The 18988-nt window shown below is 40.8% G+C and overlaps 1 protein-coding gene across 3 annotated transcripts in view; it reads right to left on the reverse strand.

The window, feature by feature from the left end:
• The window catches only part of SOBP (sine oculis binding protein homolog), a 298320-nt gene that overhangs the window by 19816 nt on the left and 259516 nt on the right, over positions 1 to 18988 (reverse strand). For 2 of the 3 annotated variants that reach the window (XM_077289616.1, XM_077289615.1), the window contains one exon: positions 7240 to 9188. In XM_077289616.1, coding sequence (XP_077145731.1) covers positions 7242 to 9188 — 1947 coding nt within the window. In that variant the 3' untranslated portion in view covers positions 7240 to 7241. The remainder of the gene's footprint in view (positions 1 to 7239; positions 9189 to 18988) is intronic. The other variant, XM_077289617.1, reaches the window with a different exon arrangement.

Here is an 18988-nt window from a genome sequence, read left to right on the forward strand (position 1 = left end):
TTGAATACTGCAGAAATTTGGTTGTAACCTTGGCCAGATCTGTGCCTTGCCACAATTCTGTCTCTGAGCTCCTTGGCCAGTTGCTTTGACCTCATGATTCTCATTTGGTCTGACATGCACTGTGAGCTGTGAGGTCTAAAGGCCCCGTCTCACATAGCGAGATCGCTAGTGAGATCGCTGCTGAGTCACAAGTTTTGTGACGCAACAGCGACCTCAGTAGCGATCTCGCTATGTGTGACACGTACCAGCGATCAGGCCCCTGCTGCGAGATCGCTGGTCGTGTCAGAATGGCCTGGACCTTTTTTTGGTCGTTGAGGTCCCGCTGACATCGCTGAATCGGTGTGTGTGACACCGATCCAGCGATGTCTTCACTGGTAACCAGGGTAAACATCGGGTTACTAAGCGCAGGGCCGCGCTTAGTAACCCGATGTTTACCCTGGTTACCAGCGTAAAAGTAAAAAAAAACAAACACTACATACTCACCATCTGATGTCCGTCAGGTCCCTTGGCGTCTGCTTCCTGCTCTGACTGAGCCGCCGTAAAGTGAGAGCACAGCAGTGACGTCACCGCTGCGCTCTGCTCTCAGTGTATGGCGGCACTCAGTCAGAGCAGGAAGCAGACGCCAAGGGACCTGACGGGCAACAGATGGTGAGTATGTACTGTTTGTTTTTTTGGTAACCAGGGTAAACATCGGGTTACTAAGCGCGGCCCTGCGCTTAGTAACCCGATGTTTACCCTGGTTACCCGGGTGCTGCAGGGGGACTTCGGCATCGTTGAAGACAGTTTCAACGATGCCGAAGTCGTTCCCCTGATCGTTGGTCGCTGGAGAGAGCTGTCTGTGTGACAGCTCCCCAGCGACCACACAGCGACAAAACAGCGACGCTGCAGCGATCAGCATCGTTGTCTGTATCGCTGCAGCGTCGCTGTGTGTGACAGGGCCTTTATATAGACAGGTGTGTGCCTTTCCAAATCAAGTCCTATCAGTTTAATTAAACACAGCTGGACTCCAATGAAGGAGTAGAACCATCTCAAGGAGGATCACAAGGAAATGGACAGCATGTGACTTAAATATGAGTGTCTGAGCAAAGGGTCTGAATACTTAAGACCATGTGATATTTCAGCTTTTCTTTTTTATTAAATTTGCCTAATTTTCTACATTTCTGTTTTTTTCAGTCAAAATGGGGTGCAGACTGTACATTAATGAGAACAAAAACAAACTTTTTTTAACTTACCAAATGGCTGCAATGAAACAAAGAGTGAAAAATTTAAAGGGATCCGAATACCTTCTGCACCCCCTGTGTATATATACAGTATATATATATATATATATATATATATATATATATATATATATATATATATATATATATATATATATATATTAGAGATCAATTGTGCCAATTATGAGAAATCTAATGAGGAAGCCACATGCATATGATCCTGGAAGTGCACTAGGGGCATGTCAATCCACTTGGAATGATCAGTCAAAGTGCATTGAAACACCCCAGTGCTGTTCAAGTCTGATTTGCATATGGTTTGTAAACTATTTTTCCTGTGACTGACAAATCTGATCTGTACAAAAAAAGGATCATTTTTTGGAGGATGACAACTTCCTATTCAGCCATACCATTACTTCCATATGTAACAACGAGATGACAAGTAGCCCTTAAACTTAGTACGGTAATCACTAAAGGTTTTGCCAATGTCTCTAAATTCTAGACAATGAAGGTTTTTACAAAGTCAAATTATTAGCACAGTCTACTTCTAGCAAAATTCATAGAACCCGATTCTTTAAGACTGGCATTTAATAAATGAGATGTGTGCCTCCGTCACTACAGCAAGGGACTGGAGCACATTTCTGCTCTAAGTTACACCAATAAAATCGCATAACTTTTGAAGAATTTGTCGGGTGGGCCATGCTTCACCCACAGTGGCAGGTTGCCAGGGCTGGCCTGAAAACACCAAAAGGCACCACATTTTTGCACAAATCCAAGTTGCGTAAACATTTTTAGACTTTTTAAAGTGTTTTACTCCAGAAATCGGTCAAACACTTTGATGAATTGTAGACATTATTTATAGATGCTGTAAACATTAGTTTCAAACAGCATGGATACTTTTGGTGCACATCACTGTCCCACCTCGTTAGCAACCAAACTGCATGCCACTTATAACTGGGCACAGTGCACAATACCAAAGTATTCTCAAGTATTCTCCAAGGAGAAAAGTGGTGGCACCATCCAACATGGGAGCGGCTATGAGATTTAGGCTAGGGAATAGCAGTTGCGATTTAGGCTAAGGAATAGAAGACTTTTAGATTGTGTCCAATCTTGAATTGTAACATTCCATTTTCAATAGTGACATTATATTGACAAGCACTTTACACTACCAGCAAAAGCTTTGAAATGTCAAAACTCTCATACACACGTTTGTTTTAGTGTTTTCCATACTGGATCTGAAAACTGCATATGCAATGTTTTTAAATCTGCAGCAGGTCAATTCTTTCAGCTTTCTAGCTGTGTTTTTGCAAAGTTTATTCACATAAAAGCAATTAAAGTGCAAAGTTTTTTGTATGCGTTTTTGTTGAATAAACTAACTTTATTATTTATGATCATTTATTATTTATTTATTAACCCCTTCCTGACATGCTCCATATATGTATGGTGCTGCAGGAGCTGTATTCCTGCAAACCGCCATACATACTTTACTACGATTGCGCCGGCTCACACCGAGCGTCACCGGGATCAAATTCGGGTGTCAGCGCTATATGAAAGCTGGCATATTGCAGCAATAACCATAATCCGTGCTAACATAGATTGCAGACATTAAATCCCTCTGATGCTGCTGCCAACAGTGACTGTGACACCGATGGGCATCACAGAGGAAGGGAGCTCCCTCTCTGTCCCCATCGGCACAACGCAATTGCGTTCTGCCGATGGTCTCCAAGATGGTCGCATAGTCACAGAGGGACGGTGGCCTGTAAGCTCCTGCTCAAAGCAGGAGCTGACATGCCTCCTCCCTGTCTGCCAGATGCTGATCTTATGTCCTGCGATCAGGGCAGGAAAAGTTGTTGTCCCATACTGGGACAAGGTAAAAAAGTAGAAATTAAGTTTTTAAAAATTGTAAAAATATTTTTTAAAAATCACAAAATAAAGAACAAAAAAAATGAAAAAATATTAATCCAATACATACATTTATTTATGTTAAAACAAAAATAAACAAATAAAGTACATACACTCACTGGCCACTTTATTAGGTACACCTGTCCAACTTCTTGTTAACACTTAATTTCTAATCAGCCAATCACATGGCGGCAACTCAGTGCATTTAGGCATGTAGACATGGTCAAGACAATCTCCTGCAGTTCAAACCGAGCATCAGTATGGGGAAGAAAGGTGATTTGAGTGCCTTTGAACGTGGCATGGTTGTTGGTGCCAGAAGGGCTGGTCTGAGTATTTCAGAAACTGCTGATCTACTGGGATTTTCACGCACAACCATCTCTAGGGTTTACAGAGAATGGTCCGAAAAAGAAAAAAAATCCAGTGAGCGGCAGTTCTGTGGGCGGAAATGCCTTGTTGATGCCAGAGGTCAGAGGAGAATGGGCAGACTGGTTCGAGCTGATAGAAAGGCAACAGTGACTCAAATCGCCACCCGTTACAACCAAGGTAGGCCTAAGAGCATCTCTGAACACACAGTGCGTCGAACTTTGAGGCAGATGGGCTACAGCAGCAGAAGACCACACCGGGTACCACTCCTTTCAGCTAAGAACAGAAAACTGAGGCTACAATTTGTACAAGCTCATCGAAATTGGACAGTAGAAGATTGGAAAAACGTTGCTTGGTCTGATGAGTATCGATTTCTGCTGCGACATTCGGATGGTAGGGTCAGAATTTGGCGTAAACAACATGAAAGCATGGATCCATCCTGCCTTGTATGGAGCATCTTTGGGATGTGCAGCCGACAAATCTGCGGCAACTGTGTGATGCCATCATGTCAATATGGACCAAAATCTCTGAGGAATGCTTCCAGCACCTTGTTGAATCTATGCCACGAATAATTGAGGCAGTTCTGAAGGCAAAAGGGGGTCCAACCCGTTACTAGCATGGTGTACCTAATAAAGTGGCCGGTGAGTGTATATTTGGTATTGCTGCTTCAAAAATGACCTGGCCTATAAAACTGTCCCACTAGTTAATCCTTTCAGTGAACATCGCAAAAAATAAGGTGACATACAGCTCCATCATCAGAAAAATAAAAGTTATAGCTCTCAGAATAAAGCGATGTAAAAAACAATTATTTTTTCTATAAAATAGTTTTTATTGTGTAAAAGTGCCAAAACATAAAAAAATTATGTGTGCGATATTGCTGTAATTCTACTGACCAGAAGAATAAAGCTGACTTATCACTTTACCATACGGTAAACAGGATAAAAAAATACTAAAAAACAATTCCTATATTGCTGGCATTTGTTCCTTCTGCCCCACAAAAATCGGAATAGAAAGCGATCAAAAATGTTATATGCCCGAAAATGGTACCAATAAAAACATCAATTTTTCAGGCAAAAAACAAGCTCTCACATGACTGTCGGCCAAAATATGGAAAAATTATAGCTTTCAAAATATGGTGAAGCAAAAACTTTGTTTTGCAAAAAAAGGCTTTTAGTGTGTGACAGCTGTAATTGCATCGACCCGAAGAATAAAGTTGTCTAATCATTTATACCGCACGAGGAACGGCGTAAAAAATAAATAGAATTAATTCTTCACCTGCTGTTGATTTGATCATTCTGTCTCTCAAAGATCGCAGTAAGGCTCGGCTTACATTTATCCTGCGCTCTGCGCTGAGCACTTACACTTGGGTCTCCATGTAAATCTCAAATACCCCATTCAGACGGAACTCAAAGATTCCCTATAATGAAACAGATGGAGGCACTGTGGACGCCGTCTGGCCTGTGATCCGATGGTGTCCGTCTTTTTAGGACTGCATAAAAGCACTGTCGTCCACAGTTTTGCGCACTTCTGAAAAGATGGACACCTCTGAACAGAGGCCAGACAGAGTCCAAAGTAACTCTGCTGCCTCATTATAGTGAATGGATTCCTCGGGGGTGTCATCTGAATCACATCATTCGGAGATTTAGATGGAAACCCCGATTTAAGTGCTCAGCATAAAGCAACGGATAAATGTGATCCCAAATGTTATGTAAAATGATCCAAACAAAAGTTTCAACTCAACAAGCAAAAAAAGCATAGGACCATCATCTGTCAATGGAAATATAGGGGGCTTCCATGTTACTGGTAGTACAAAGGCTCTTGAAAAGAGCTATGGCTTCTCATCACCCTAATAAAATCGTGCAAATCTTGCAAATTTTGCGCTCCCAAATCCACAAGCCCCTCTCCCTTCTGAGCCCGAGTGTGCCTAAACCACATTTAGCATCCACATGTTTGGCATTTCTGCAGTGATGAGAGCCCACTTAATTTATGGGTGCATGTCTCCAGAAGCACAGGCACAGTATAACATACTGGGCACTACACTGGCAGATTTGCAATTTTCACTGCTGCTTTTTTTTGGCAAACACCCAAAATCAACACTACAGCTATAGATAAATTTCCAGAGGGGAGATTTTTCCAAAATGGAGGGGGATTCTGCTCTTCTTTCACTTAAGGGCTCTGTAGATGGAGCCCGCAAACTGTTCTACTATAATTTGTTCTCCAAGAGTTAAATAGCGCTCCGTCCTTCTCGAGTCTTGCTGTGTGGCTAAGCGGTGCTGTATAGCCACATATGGAATATTGCCAGCAGAAATTGTGTGACAAATTTTGGTGCCGTGTTTACCCATTTTCCCATGTGACAATGTAAAATCTGGGAGTAAAACAATTTTTTTTGCGTAAAAATGTAATTATTTGTTCTTCACTGCCCAATGGTATAAAATTCTGTGACACCCATGGGGTCAATATGGTCACTGCACTTTAGATTAATTAATTGAGAGGTGTAGTTTGTAAAATGGAGTTTCTTATGGGGGGGTTCTGCTGTTCTGGCCTCTCCATGGCTCTGCTAATGTGAAATAGCACCCTCAAATCATTCCAGCAAAATGTGCACTATAAAATGGCTCTCTTTGGAGCTTTGCACTGTGCCTCTAAAATAGCTTTTGACCACATATAAGGCATTGGCATACTCATTTTGTGGTCCATTTTCAGTATTGAAAATTAAAAACTTGAGTCCAAAGTAACATTTTAGTGGAAAAAATGTTACATTTTCCATTGACTCAGCCCACTGTTACACAATTCTGTGAATCGCTTGAGGGATAAAAATGCTCACTACACCCCTAGATGAATTCCTCAAGATGTGTAGTTTCCAAAATAGGGTCACTTGTGGGGGTCTCTGCTGTTTTGGCATGTCAGGGGGCATTTGCAATCTGTTCCAGCCAAAATTGCGCTCCAGAATTCAATAGACTCTCATTCTCTTCAAAGTCCATCCGTGTGTCCAAGCAGTAGTTTTCCACCGCATATGGGCTATCTTATACCTCTTTAGTTATCCCGCACTTAAAGGTATTGTCTGGGCCTTTTATATTGATGGCCAATCCTTAAGACAGATTATCAATATCTGATCGTGTGGGTGTGACACCTGGTACCCCCCCCCCCGGATTAGCTGTTCTCGGTGGGGAGCTGCATTGCTTCATCAACTGCGTGGTGGCTGCAGCCAGGTACAGCACATCCGCCCACTATTAATTTGAATAAGGGGGATGTGCAGTTCCCAGCTGCGACCACTATTTTGTACTGGCTATGGCACCAGGAACAGCTAATCAGTAAAGGTGCCAGGTGTCGTTCCCCAACCAATCAGATGTTGACGACCCATCCTAAAAATAGGACATCAACAAAAATTCCCGGACAACACCTTTAATCTATTCAACTGTGTACCGATTAAGACATGTTGGCAATAACATAATCTCAGAACACAAATGTATAAAAAAGACACATTAGGAGAAACAGCTACACTAGAACAGTTACATATATTTAGCAACCAGGAGAGTTGATTTTTGAGGTAAAATGTTCTATTTTTCACTTTTTGGTTATTTCAGAAAAAAGTAAATATATAAATATGTTTTACCAAGTATTAGCCAAACATGATATGATAAACTGACAAAGAAACATATGAGCACAGCAGATGTGGTAACTTTTTGATTGCTGTTTTTCTGTCATAAACATTACAAATTTCGAAGGAATTAAAATTTGTACGGATGATATATTCACAAACCTTTATTTATTTTGATTTCGAATACGGAGACACCTTCTTTTGACTGGTGGCTCCAAATCTTCTGTCCCTGTGGTGAGAATTGGAGATGAGATTATACATGGTGATATTGCAGTCTTTTCTGCTGGTTTTGGCACAGGCTGGATAACACAGCCTGTTTTAGGCAACATCCTCAAAGCATAAGCATGGTCCTCATCTGCGGGGTTGTTTAGATTAGGATCTTGTTTGTCCCCTGGTGTCAGAGACTCTTCTACAAGACCCTTCTTGCCGGCTTCAAGCTCAGAGTGGCAATTTGAAGCACAGTTATTTTCTTTAACAGATTCCAACTCGCTAACTACTGGCTCCTTGTCTATTGTCTTTTTCTGCTCATGTGACTTATCAGAGCTTTTAGTGCCCTCTGTGCTCTTTGTGCCATTTACAATTACATTGCAAACTGCTGCACTGCTTTCATGGCCTGGGTTACTTGGTGCCCGTGAGTTTAAACCACAAAAATTTGAATCACTGGACGGATACAACTTTGTTTCCACTGGGTTACTACCATCCATACAGTCATTACAGTTGGTTCTGTCTGAGTTACCAAAAGCCAGGCTTACAACACTGATGGGTTCTGGTTCAAGTTTTAACTGAGTTTTAACAGCTTTATGAATTACATTATTGAGTCTAGACCTATGTGCCACAGTTAAATCTATGACCCCATCCTGTGGTACCTGATGTGTGTTGGGGATGCTAGGTTTACTTTTTCCTGGGCTTACTGTCCTCAAAGTCAAATCCACTAGTTCAGTTTTCAAATGTTCTTGAACATCTGTAGCCTGGTGAGAAGAGTGCCCTGAACAACCAGGTGAAGTATCAGAAGGTTTTGAAGAGCTTTGTTTGTACTCCCTCATAGGCAAAGAATCTTCCTTTGGCTTTGCTCCTGGGCTGTCACTGGATGAACCTGGAATGATGTTTTCACCATTACTGGAGAAGTCCTTTGGAGGCTTTGAATCCATTGGATGAGGAATAGGTATAGGAATCGGAATTGGAACAGGTAAGGGAACTATAACTGGGTATGGCACTAAAAGGGTAGGTGGTGGCACTAAAGGAGCAAGTGATGGTAAACCAAAATTCACCATCTGAGGCATGTGTATAGGACCGTTTGGTATCATGCTCATAGGAGGGAAAGGAAGACTAGGTAAAGGACCTCCAGGTGGATGTGGTGGAATCAGTCCTGGTGGATTGCCTGGCATTGTAGGGGTAGATGGTGGGTGAATGTGAGGCGATAACATTGGTCTATGCATAGGACTTGATGTAGGTCCCATCATTCTAGGACCACCTGGTGGTGGACCCATACCAGGAATTAATTGATTTGACAAAGGACTATTAGGATTTGAGTGATGAGGACCCCTTAGAAATGGTGGTCGCATCTGTTGTATAATTTGTTGTTCCATGAATATGGGCAAAGGTACCGGTCCTCTATTTGTCATAATCATCGGTGGACTCCTGGGTGGCATACCCATTGGAGGCACAATGCTGGCAGGTGGTGGAACAGGGACTGGGGCTATATTTGGACTTTCATTTAGAGGAATGGATTTGGGAACCGGTGTGGGGATTTTAGTAACTGAGCTGTTGGCATTTTCAGAAGGGGAGGCAGTGGTTGAGGCTGATGATCCAGGACCTTGCATTTGGCCAGCTGCAGACACTGGGGAAGGAACCTTTCTTCGAGCATCTGTCAGCGGTATATTCCAGGAATCTGGAGTTAGCAGCTGTACCCCTGTGCCTTCTGCTTTATTGTCAACTGGAGGATGTAATGTGTTGCACAGTCCAGCTGGAAGGTTGGCTTGTGTTTCTTTGTAAAAAATGTCCATTTTGTACTGATTTAGACACTTTGCACTGCAGAATTGAAGCCTTCTTTCTCCATCTCCAAAGTCCAGGTATTCTTTTGTATGCCGTATGTGCTTACACCAATCACATACCTAAAATAAAGTAACAAAATGAGCAATATGAAAAAATTAACAATAGTATACAACAAAAATACATGATACACATCAAAACTTTCTAAATAACACCAGCTCTTGTGCTATCTCAGATGCTGATATGATTGTTTATTAAAAGAGGTTGTCCAGGGCTAACTAACAGATAGGTGTCCTTCTTTTAAATAGAAGCTGATCTGCAGTACCAGGGAACAGCCACTATGCAGTGTATGGAGATCGGCTTTTTTGACTATATAAATTATTTAAATATGGGCGGAATATGTTAGCACTATATAAAAATAAAGAGTATTATTATTATTATTATTATTATTATTATTATTATTATTAAATATGGCTGCCCATGGAGTTAATAACAGTTTATCAGTGGGGTTCCTTGGTATTAGATTCACATCAAACTAATATTTATGATCTACTCTATGGAAAGGACATCGACAGCCTTGGGACCGTGAGTGCTGACACCGCTGGAACGGAGCTGGCACAGAGTTGGCACGGGAGGTGAGTATAGGCTTTATTATTTTATTGAGGCCGAACATTCAGTTTAAGAAAGGGCTGTCCTAATCGTGAATAACCCCTTTAAATTCTAGGAGTTATTCCAGAAAGACTTACTAGCCAGGATAGGAATATGATTGTAAGTAGTTACTCTAAGGACTCATGCACGCAAGTGTATTTTGGCTCTAAACAGCCTCCTAGTTATGCAGAGTAGTTAGAGTGGGGAAAATAAGTATTTGATACGCTGATGATTTTGCAAGTTTTTCCACCTACAAAGAATGGGAGGTCTGTAATTTTTATTGTAGGTACAATTCAACTCTGAGAGACAGAATCTAAAAATAAAAAACAGAATCTCACATTGTATGATTTTTAAACAATTAAATTGCATTTTATTGCATGAAATAAGTATTTGATCACCTATCAACCAGCAAGAATTCTTGCTCTCACAGATCTGATAGTTTTTCTTTAAGAAGCCCTCCTACTTTGCACTCATTACCTGTATTAATTGCACCTGTTTGAACTTGTTACCTGTATAAAAGAAACCTGTCCACACACTCAATCAGTCACACTCCAACCTCTCCACCATGGCCAAGACCAAAGAGCTTTCTAAGTACACCAGGGACAAAATTGCAGACCTGCACGAGGCTGAGAGGGGCTATAGTACCTTAGGCAAGCACATTGGTGAGAAGGCAACAATTGACTGTCAGTCTTCCTCGGTCTGGGGCTCTATGCAAGATCTCTCATCATGGCGTAAGGATGATTCTGAGAAAGGTCAGGAATCAGCCCAGAACTACATGGGAGGACCTGGTCAATGACCTGAAGCGAGCTGGGATCACAGTCTCAAACATTATCATTAGTAATACAGTATGTCGTCATGGATTAAAATCTTAAAGCTCACGGAGGGTCCTCCTGCTCACGCCAGCACATGTCCAAGTCTGTTTGAAGTTTGCCAATGACCATCTGGATGATCCAGTGGAGGCATGGGAGAAGGTCATGTGGTTAGATGAGACCAAAATAAAACTTTTTGGTATCAACTCCATTCGCCGTTTTTGAAGGAAGAAGGATGAGTACAACTTCAAGAGCACCTCCCTACAGGTAAGCATTAGTGATGAGCGAATATACTCATTACTCGAGATTTCCCGAGCACGCTCGGGTGTTCTCCGAGTATTTTTTAGTGCTCAGAGATTTAGTTTTCAGCTGAATGATTTACATCTGTTAGCCAGCATAGGTACATGTGGAGGTTGCCTGGTTGCTAGGGAATCCCCACATGTAATCAAGCTGGCTAACAGATGTAAATCATTCAGCTGCAGTGAAGAAAACTAAATGTCCGAGCACTAAAAAATACTCGGAGGACACCCGAGCGTGCTCGGGAAATCTCGAGTAACGAGTATATTCGCTCATCACTAGTAAGCATGGTGAGGGAAACATCTTACTTTGGGGGGTGCTTTTCTGCAAAGGGGACAGGATGTCTGCAGCATATTTAAGAGATAATGGATGGGGTCATGAGATTTTGGCCTACAACCTCTTTCTGTCAGTAAGAGCATTGAAGATGGGTCATGGTTGGGTCTTCAAGCATGACAATGACCGGAAACACACAGCAAGGGCAACTAAGGAGTGGCTCCGTAAGAAGTAGTTCAAGGTCCTGGAGTGGCCTAGAAAGTCTCCATACCTGAATGTTGCCCAGTGACAGCCCCGAAACCTGAAAGAGCTGGAGAAAATCGGGATGGAGAAGTGAGCCAAAATCCCTGCTGCAGTGTGTGCAACTTGGTCAAGAACTACAGGAAACATCTGACCTCTGTAATTGCAAATAAAGGTTTCTGTACCAAATATTAAGTTCTGCCTTTCTATTGTATCAAATACTTATTTCACACAATAAAATGCAAATTACTTATGTAAAAATCATACAATGTGATTTTCTGGATTATTTTTAAGATTCTGTAACAATTGTCACAAATACTTATTTTCCCCACTGTATCTGGCAAGCATATACTTCTGTGGAGTCTACTAGATGTGTCTCAGGTTTCGGCAAAGCATGGCATTAAGTAAACTATTATGGACCTATTCTTCCTCTGAAAGCAATGCTTCTAGTAAGGATAGCTTTGTAATATGGCTCCACATCTAGTACGGTATGCAAGTACATAGAACCTACGATTCTGCCAGGTACATGGAGCACAATAATGAATTTGTATGGTATCCGTAGGACCTCACATTTGGTTTCTTTAGAACAACATTCCAGCACCAAAGCGCATTGCCTACTTTCAATACCATTACCTTTTAACTCTAAAACTAACGTCTTAAGATTCCTGGTAACTGCTTCTGTGAAATTATTGTGATTTCATTAACACATTAATTTCATAGCACCATCCGTTCTCACAGATGGCTAAGACATGATCTACAATGCAAATACAACTCTTGTTTGCACTAATGCCTTTCCTTTGTGTGGCATTTTGAACCAGAATTAATATGGGTTATCTTGCCATTGCTATAAACAGATAAACAGATGTCAGCGGTTCTCCTGATGCCTTCATTTTTGGACAGGATAGAAGAAATGTATCATTTACCCATCCGTGATGTTTGCGCTTTTCCAATTATTCATAAATCAATACATTGCCAAATATAATTCAATTCTGAAAGAAATAAACCAACTTCCAGCAATCAAAAATAGAACTACGGTATATGCTAAGATAATATTTAGACTGTTTGTATATCTCCACACTTCAACAAAATGCAGTAACTTTTCATGTTAATAGTTGCTATTAGCAAACCAACATCTGATCCCTCATTCCTGTCATATGTGACAGTCCAATTAACTCAATTTGCGAGCAGCCAGGGGCCTGATTTACTTTACTTATTGCAATATGGAAGTGCACAAGGGAGTGAAGACAAAAGCATAGAGCAACGGCATCGATAATGTTACATCTTAGATGCTGGGAAACATCTATCAAAGTAAGTTATGAAAGCCTCCAAAAATTATGAAAATTATATTTTTACATCCATACATTGACTTTTTTCCGTCACCCCCAAAAAGCATTTTAAATGGGTTATATAGTGTTGTAGGGGACTTAGCCACTATAACAACCATATTAGCATAGTATACTAGCACTGCACCTGTTTCAGTGCCGGAAAAAAATAACTTGTCATTCATATGCTTCTGGCACCCTTGCCGTGGCCAAGAGCTTGGCGCACCTGTATGCCTCCTACTTTGCATATTGGGGCCCTTCTTCTGCTTCTAATTGACAGTACGTGCTTCCCAGAGTGATCACTGTCTGAATGCTGCTGGCTGGTAAGTGGCCTCACATTCTCCTCCCTGTCTCCATTCCCCTGATGCAGCTCAATGCACTCCCAGGTGTATGAGTGTAGCAAGCAGCGTCAGAAGAAAGGAGACAGGGAGGAAAAGGCAGGCGGCAGCATTCACAATTATCAATCAGAAGCAGAGGAACTTTCACAATGTGCAAATGATGAGGCATCAAAGGTGCATCAAACTATTGGCCACACCAAGGGTGCACCGCAGCATTTGAATTAAAATATATTTTTCAGCACTGTCCCGGTAACAGGAACGGTGCTAATATGATTGCTATTGGGGCTAAGTCCCACTTTATAACCTATTTAAAATGCATTTTGAGGGTGACCGACTGCTTTTAACAGCAAAGGGATAGAATTTGCAGTGTCTTTTCTTCCTGCTGGAGAAGATATGTTTTGTTGTGCCAAGTCGCATGTTTTGTGAGGCAAGTAGCATCCAAAATTTTTACAAACTTTGCATTACTTCTTATTCTTCTATCCATGTTATATTCTCCCTATAAAGGGGTTTTTGAAAAATCACAAGTGATCCCCTATGTACTGTATATTCTTCAGCAATAGTGAGAACAAGATTCTAAAACCCTGAGAATAGGGGTGTAGGGTCCAACAATAAATGGAAACGAGGTATGCATGCTTTTTATTGTCAAGAACATTCCCAAGCAAGGCATAGTAAGCGCTCATCTAATTCCGGAAGTCCCACTGATAATGAATTGTTGTTTCTATGTTAGGTTTCTTTCACACTTCCGTCAGCTGGCGGCCGTCAGAATGCGTCACTGTGACGTATCGACGGATGTCTTAAAAATAGTGTAAAACGAATGTAGCGCATTCAGTTTTTTGACGGATGCGTTGAATTAGGCACTGCCTGAATTTGAATGTAGAAAATTCTGGAGAGAGATTGATTGATTTTTCCCTGACTAGAAAATCCTTCCAGGCATGCTCAGAATAAAAAAACGCGATACGTCGCTGGATTCCAGTTTTTGACGGTCAGCGACGGATCCTGCGCCCATAGGCTTCCATTATAGCCAACGACGGACAGCGCAGGACCCGTCGCTGACCGATTTTCTGACGTGCAGAAAAAACATTCCTCTGAACGTTTTCTCCACCTGATGGACAGCAATTTTTCGACGGATCCAGTGCACGACGGATGAAACGGATGGCCATCCGTCACAATCCAAGTCTATGGGAAAAAACAGGATCCTGCAGAACAATTTGCAGGATCCTGTTTTTTCAAAAAACAACGGATCTCGACAGGAGCTAAATGACGGAAGTGCGAAAGAGGCCTAAGACCACCTTGACGTTGGTTGATGGGCAGACATGATTTTTTGCAAAGTGTCTCATTCATTTTTCCTAATATTCAAAAGCCATATTGGTATTCATATTTCATATATTTCACATTGACATGCTTTAGCACAATAGAGTGCAATGTTATTTTGTATATTGTATATGGAGGTAGCACTCCTGGTTTGCACCTATTCACACTAGTTTGGATGTGCCAGTCAGTTTTTGTTGTTTCAATGAATGGAGCGGAGGTATGATCACCTTCAATCCATTCATAGCAGAGTTCTACAGAATCCAGTTTCAGGATAGCTGGGGTCCCATAGGAATATGGGATAGAATAGGGGATATCTTTCCATTTTGGGAAACCCATTTAACAGTAAGGCCATGTGCACACGTTCAGTATTTTTCGTGTTTTTTTTCCGCGTTTTTTCGCTATAAAAACGTGATAAAAACGCGAAAAAAACGCTTACATATGCCTCCTATTATTTACAGTGTATTCCGCATTTCTTGTGCAAATGTTGCATTTTTTTCCACTAAAAAATCGCATCGCGGAAAAAAAAGCAACATGTTCATTAAATTTGCAGAATTGCGGGGATTCCGCACACCTAGGAATGCATTGATCTGCTTACTTTCTGCATGTGGCTGTGCCCACCATGTGGGAAGTAAGCAGATCATGTGCGGTTGGTACCCAGGGTGGAGGAGAGGAGACTCTCCTCCACGGACTGGGCACCATATAATTGGTAAAAAAAAAAGAATTAAAATAAAAAATAGTGATATACTCACCTTCGATGGCCCGGAGTCTTCCCGCCTCTCAGCGATGCATGCTGCCGCTTCCGTTCCTATAGATGGTGTGTGTGAAGGACCTGCGATGACGTCGCGGTCTTGTGATTGGTCGCGTGACCGCTCATGTGACCGCTCACGTGACTGCGACGTCATCGAAGGTCCTGCACACACACCATCTATAGGAACGGACGCCGCTGAGGAGATCGGCTGTCTGCAGAAGGTGAGTATAACCATTTTTTAAATTTTTTTAATTATTTTTAAACATTCTATCTTTTACTATTGATGCTGCATAGGCAGCATCTATAGTAAAAAGTTGGTCACACTTGTCAAACACTATGTTTGACAAGTGTGACCAACCTGTCAGTCAGTTTTCCAAGTGATGCTACAGATCGCTTGGAAAACTTTAGCATTCTGCAAGCTAATTACGCTAATGCTAAAAAAAAAACGCGAAAAAAACGGGAAAAAAAACGCAAAAAAAAATGCGGATTTCTTGCAGAAAATTTCCGGTTTTCTTCAGGAAATTTCTGCAAGAAATCCTGACGTGTGCACATACCCTGAGAGTTTATTTTACAGTATATCTGAAAAGCAGGTCATGGATAGTTAAATTTTCCTTTCTTCTGTCTTACGTATCTGACATCTTACATCTTCTGTCTTACCCTACTAGTGCAATGTCTGCAAAGACTTTTTTTGGTGATTTCTACTTTCAGCGGTGAAGTTTTTAAAAAACAAATTTTGCCAGAATTCAGTGCTGCATATAGTGCTGCCTTTTTACAGTATAAGTACAGCGAACCTTAAAGGGAAGTGACTGCCAACAAGCTGAGGACAGGGTTCAATAGCAACCAGAAGAACTATGAACGCAGCTTTGGACCATAATACAGCCCAATTCAACGTTTTATGTAGATTATATCTAAACATAACTCGTATAATGTTTAGGGGTGAACCCACACTTTCATGCAATAAAAAGTTTATCCAAAAAATATTTATGATTTAATTAAAAATATTCACTTACCATTATACACTTTATAATATACTTTCTTTTTATTACAAATCAGTGGCAAAGTGATAATCTAGGGGACAACGGCTACAAAAAGTGCCACTCATAATTTTCGAATAAATTGACTGCTATGTTACAGCAACCAGTATAGTCACACATTATAAAGCAATGTATACACCTAAATAAGTCCCATAATAGTAATGTAAACCTATAGAACACTTTTTCCACGATTTACCATTTGAATACTATAACATTTCTTTGATCTGGTGCCTACTATTCCAGTAGAGACAATATTCTAGATGGAACTCCTTTTTATTTTTTTTAATATATTGCTTAACCATTTGTAATCTCACAACACTCGAAGTTCAGTCACTCGTAACAAGGTGACAATGATTTCTTAGTGGTTATACATCTTTGCAAATGGAAATACAAATTTACTGAAACAATTGAAGCCAATATATACAGAATATACCACTTTGCAATATAACTTTTGCTATTGATGTGCAGAATCCAGTGATTATTTAGTGGATTATGAATACAAACAAGCTCTGTACCCAGATTCTATCTAAGCTGCCCAGCATAAAGACTATTCTTTCTAGCAACTAATTCGACAGCCTTATCCATTCAGATGTCACAGAGAAGGCCTCAGTGACTGAGGAGACTCAGTAAGGAGAAATGGAGGACTGATCAGACATTAGAGCACAAGCAGCGAGAGGGTATAGGTTTAAGTAGCACCTATTTTTTAAATGGAAGGACTGGACAAAGGGCATTAATTAGATTTTTTACTCTGAGGGGTCATCCTGAAAAGGTGGTCAAGAAACCATGAAAAAAATCAAGAGGTACCCTCTAACGCGACAATAAAAAATTTTCTATTTCTTTTTAATTTTGGGAGAATGAAGATGGTATCTCCTGAAGGTTAGTAATAAAAATGATCAACAGTGAATGAATTGAACAACTGGTATAAAAAATTACGGTAGTTGATAAAATGGTATAATTGTTAACCATAGCATTGTTCAAGAAGAAAAACTAATATTGCTTAATATTGCTAAATATTTAATATGAACCTAATTAAAGGGGTTGTCCAGTCTTGGAAGAGAAGTCTGCAGTCACACTATGTGACATGTGCAATGTACCCCCTGTAAGGATTCCCATGTAATGCCCATGAGTAATTTGTATACTTGTATTCACGTGCCAACTAGACTCACCGGGCTTTTCTGAATCTGAGAATAGAGAGAAGCAGGATTAAACTAGTTGGCACATGGCCATGAGAATGGAAATTGCATAAATCAGGTGACCTCCCACCCACACGGGCAATACAGGTGAATCATAACAGTGTGCACATCGAATACTATCATGATTTCGCAGCCTGCAGTCACATAAACAGCCCCTTTAAGATTTGTGCTGGTCACTCCAAAAAGATGGGATAATAACAACACCCCTGGACCTTCAAGCCCCATATTATGAGAAAAATCACTTAATGGAGTGAAGATTAGGTGCTACACATTTATTATTATAATTTGTTGAAATTATGCACGGCTATTTATTTCTCTGTAGCAGAGAAACGCCGTGATAAAAAAAAGTTAAATTAGTCTCATTGTGGGGCCAGCTATTTATATTTCCATGGCATTTTGCCCGACTACTACTTAAAAGCTGAATGGATGTGAGCTCAATCCACTTCTTTCCTGTGAAACATTGTACTCCAGTATACCACATAAAAGACATGGAATCAGCAGAAATATTAGTCTCTTTTGATAAAGTAAAATCTAAGCCCGGTCTCTGGGATCCTGTAACTTAGTTAGTAAGTGTTTCATTTGGCATTCCTATACAAGAGAAAAATGGTTTACAGATATAGCACTTTGAACAATTGTACTTGTGTTGTACAGATGCGTGAGAGTGGTATTTGTACGTTCCAATATATTTTAAAAAAAATTCAATTTCAGGGAGTGTTTCATAGGAATATATTGGCTTTTATTATTTAAACTTGATGTTACAAAATTAACTTAATGATATTAATGTGATCATATTAAACCTATTAATATTTAAAAAAAGTATATTTATAAGCAGGGCCCGCTTATAAATATACTGTTACAGTACTGTTACAGTATACTGTTTTTAGGGACACAGGCCTTCTAAAAGTGCAGGCAGGGATGCACGCATACAGGGTTCAACCTGAATAGCTGCAATGACCAGGGTCGGCATCACCACCAGACTCTCACCCGGGGCACTGGATGGCAGGGGGAGCCAACTCGCCATCGGAGACAATGGGATGCTATGGGGTCGGTGAGTAAGGGAAGCCTGTTGCCAACTCTGGCACCAGAATCCCCACTCAAAAACTCACCTCTCCAGTAGCTCCAGTGTCTTCAGCGTCTTCTGACTCTGTTACGTCTCATGGCAGATGGCGCAATGAGGGGTCCTGTTACTGTGCAGGGCGGCACTGTGTCGCTTTTTTCTTGGTCTGATGTAGTATAAACGTTGGGGAAAAAATGGGGAATGTTCTCTGGAAGCGATCAGCTATAGATAACTGTGTCTTATTTTCCACACAGACGAGTCCTGTCTGGAAGAAGTGATGTCAGTCTGCACTGGATGAAGAAGAAAAGCGAAGATGAAGGACTTTGAACTGCAGATGTCAATAATGAGTTAGTGTGTTACCTGTAAACTGACACTATACACTGTACTATATTAAGAGCTCTGTCTCTGGTGGTCACTGTATTACCTGTTCACCCTATACAAAGCGCCTGTGTATAATGTCACCGGTGATCACTATATTACCTGCATACTATACAGTATACACAGGAGCTCTGTATATACTGTAATGTCACTGGTGATCACTGTATTACCTGTATACTGACACAATGTACAGAGCTCCTGTGTATAATGTCACTGGTGATCACTGTATTACCTTTACACTAATACTATATACAAAGCACCTGATTATAATGTC

This window comes from Ranitomeya variabilis, chromosome 2, assembly GCF_051348905.1.
Source record: "Ranitomeya variabilis isolate aRanVar5 chromosome 2, aRanVar5.hap1, whole genome shotgun sequence".
Taxonomy (NCBI): Eukaryota; Metazoa; Chordata; class Amphibia; order Anura; family Dendrobatidae; genus Ranitomeya; species Ranitomeya variabilis.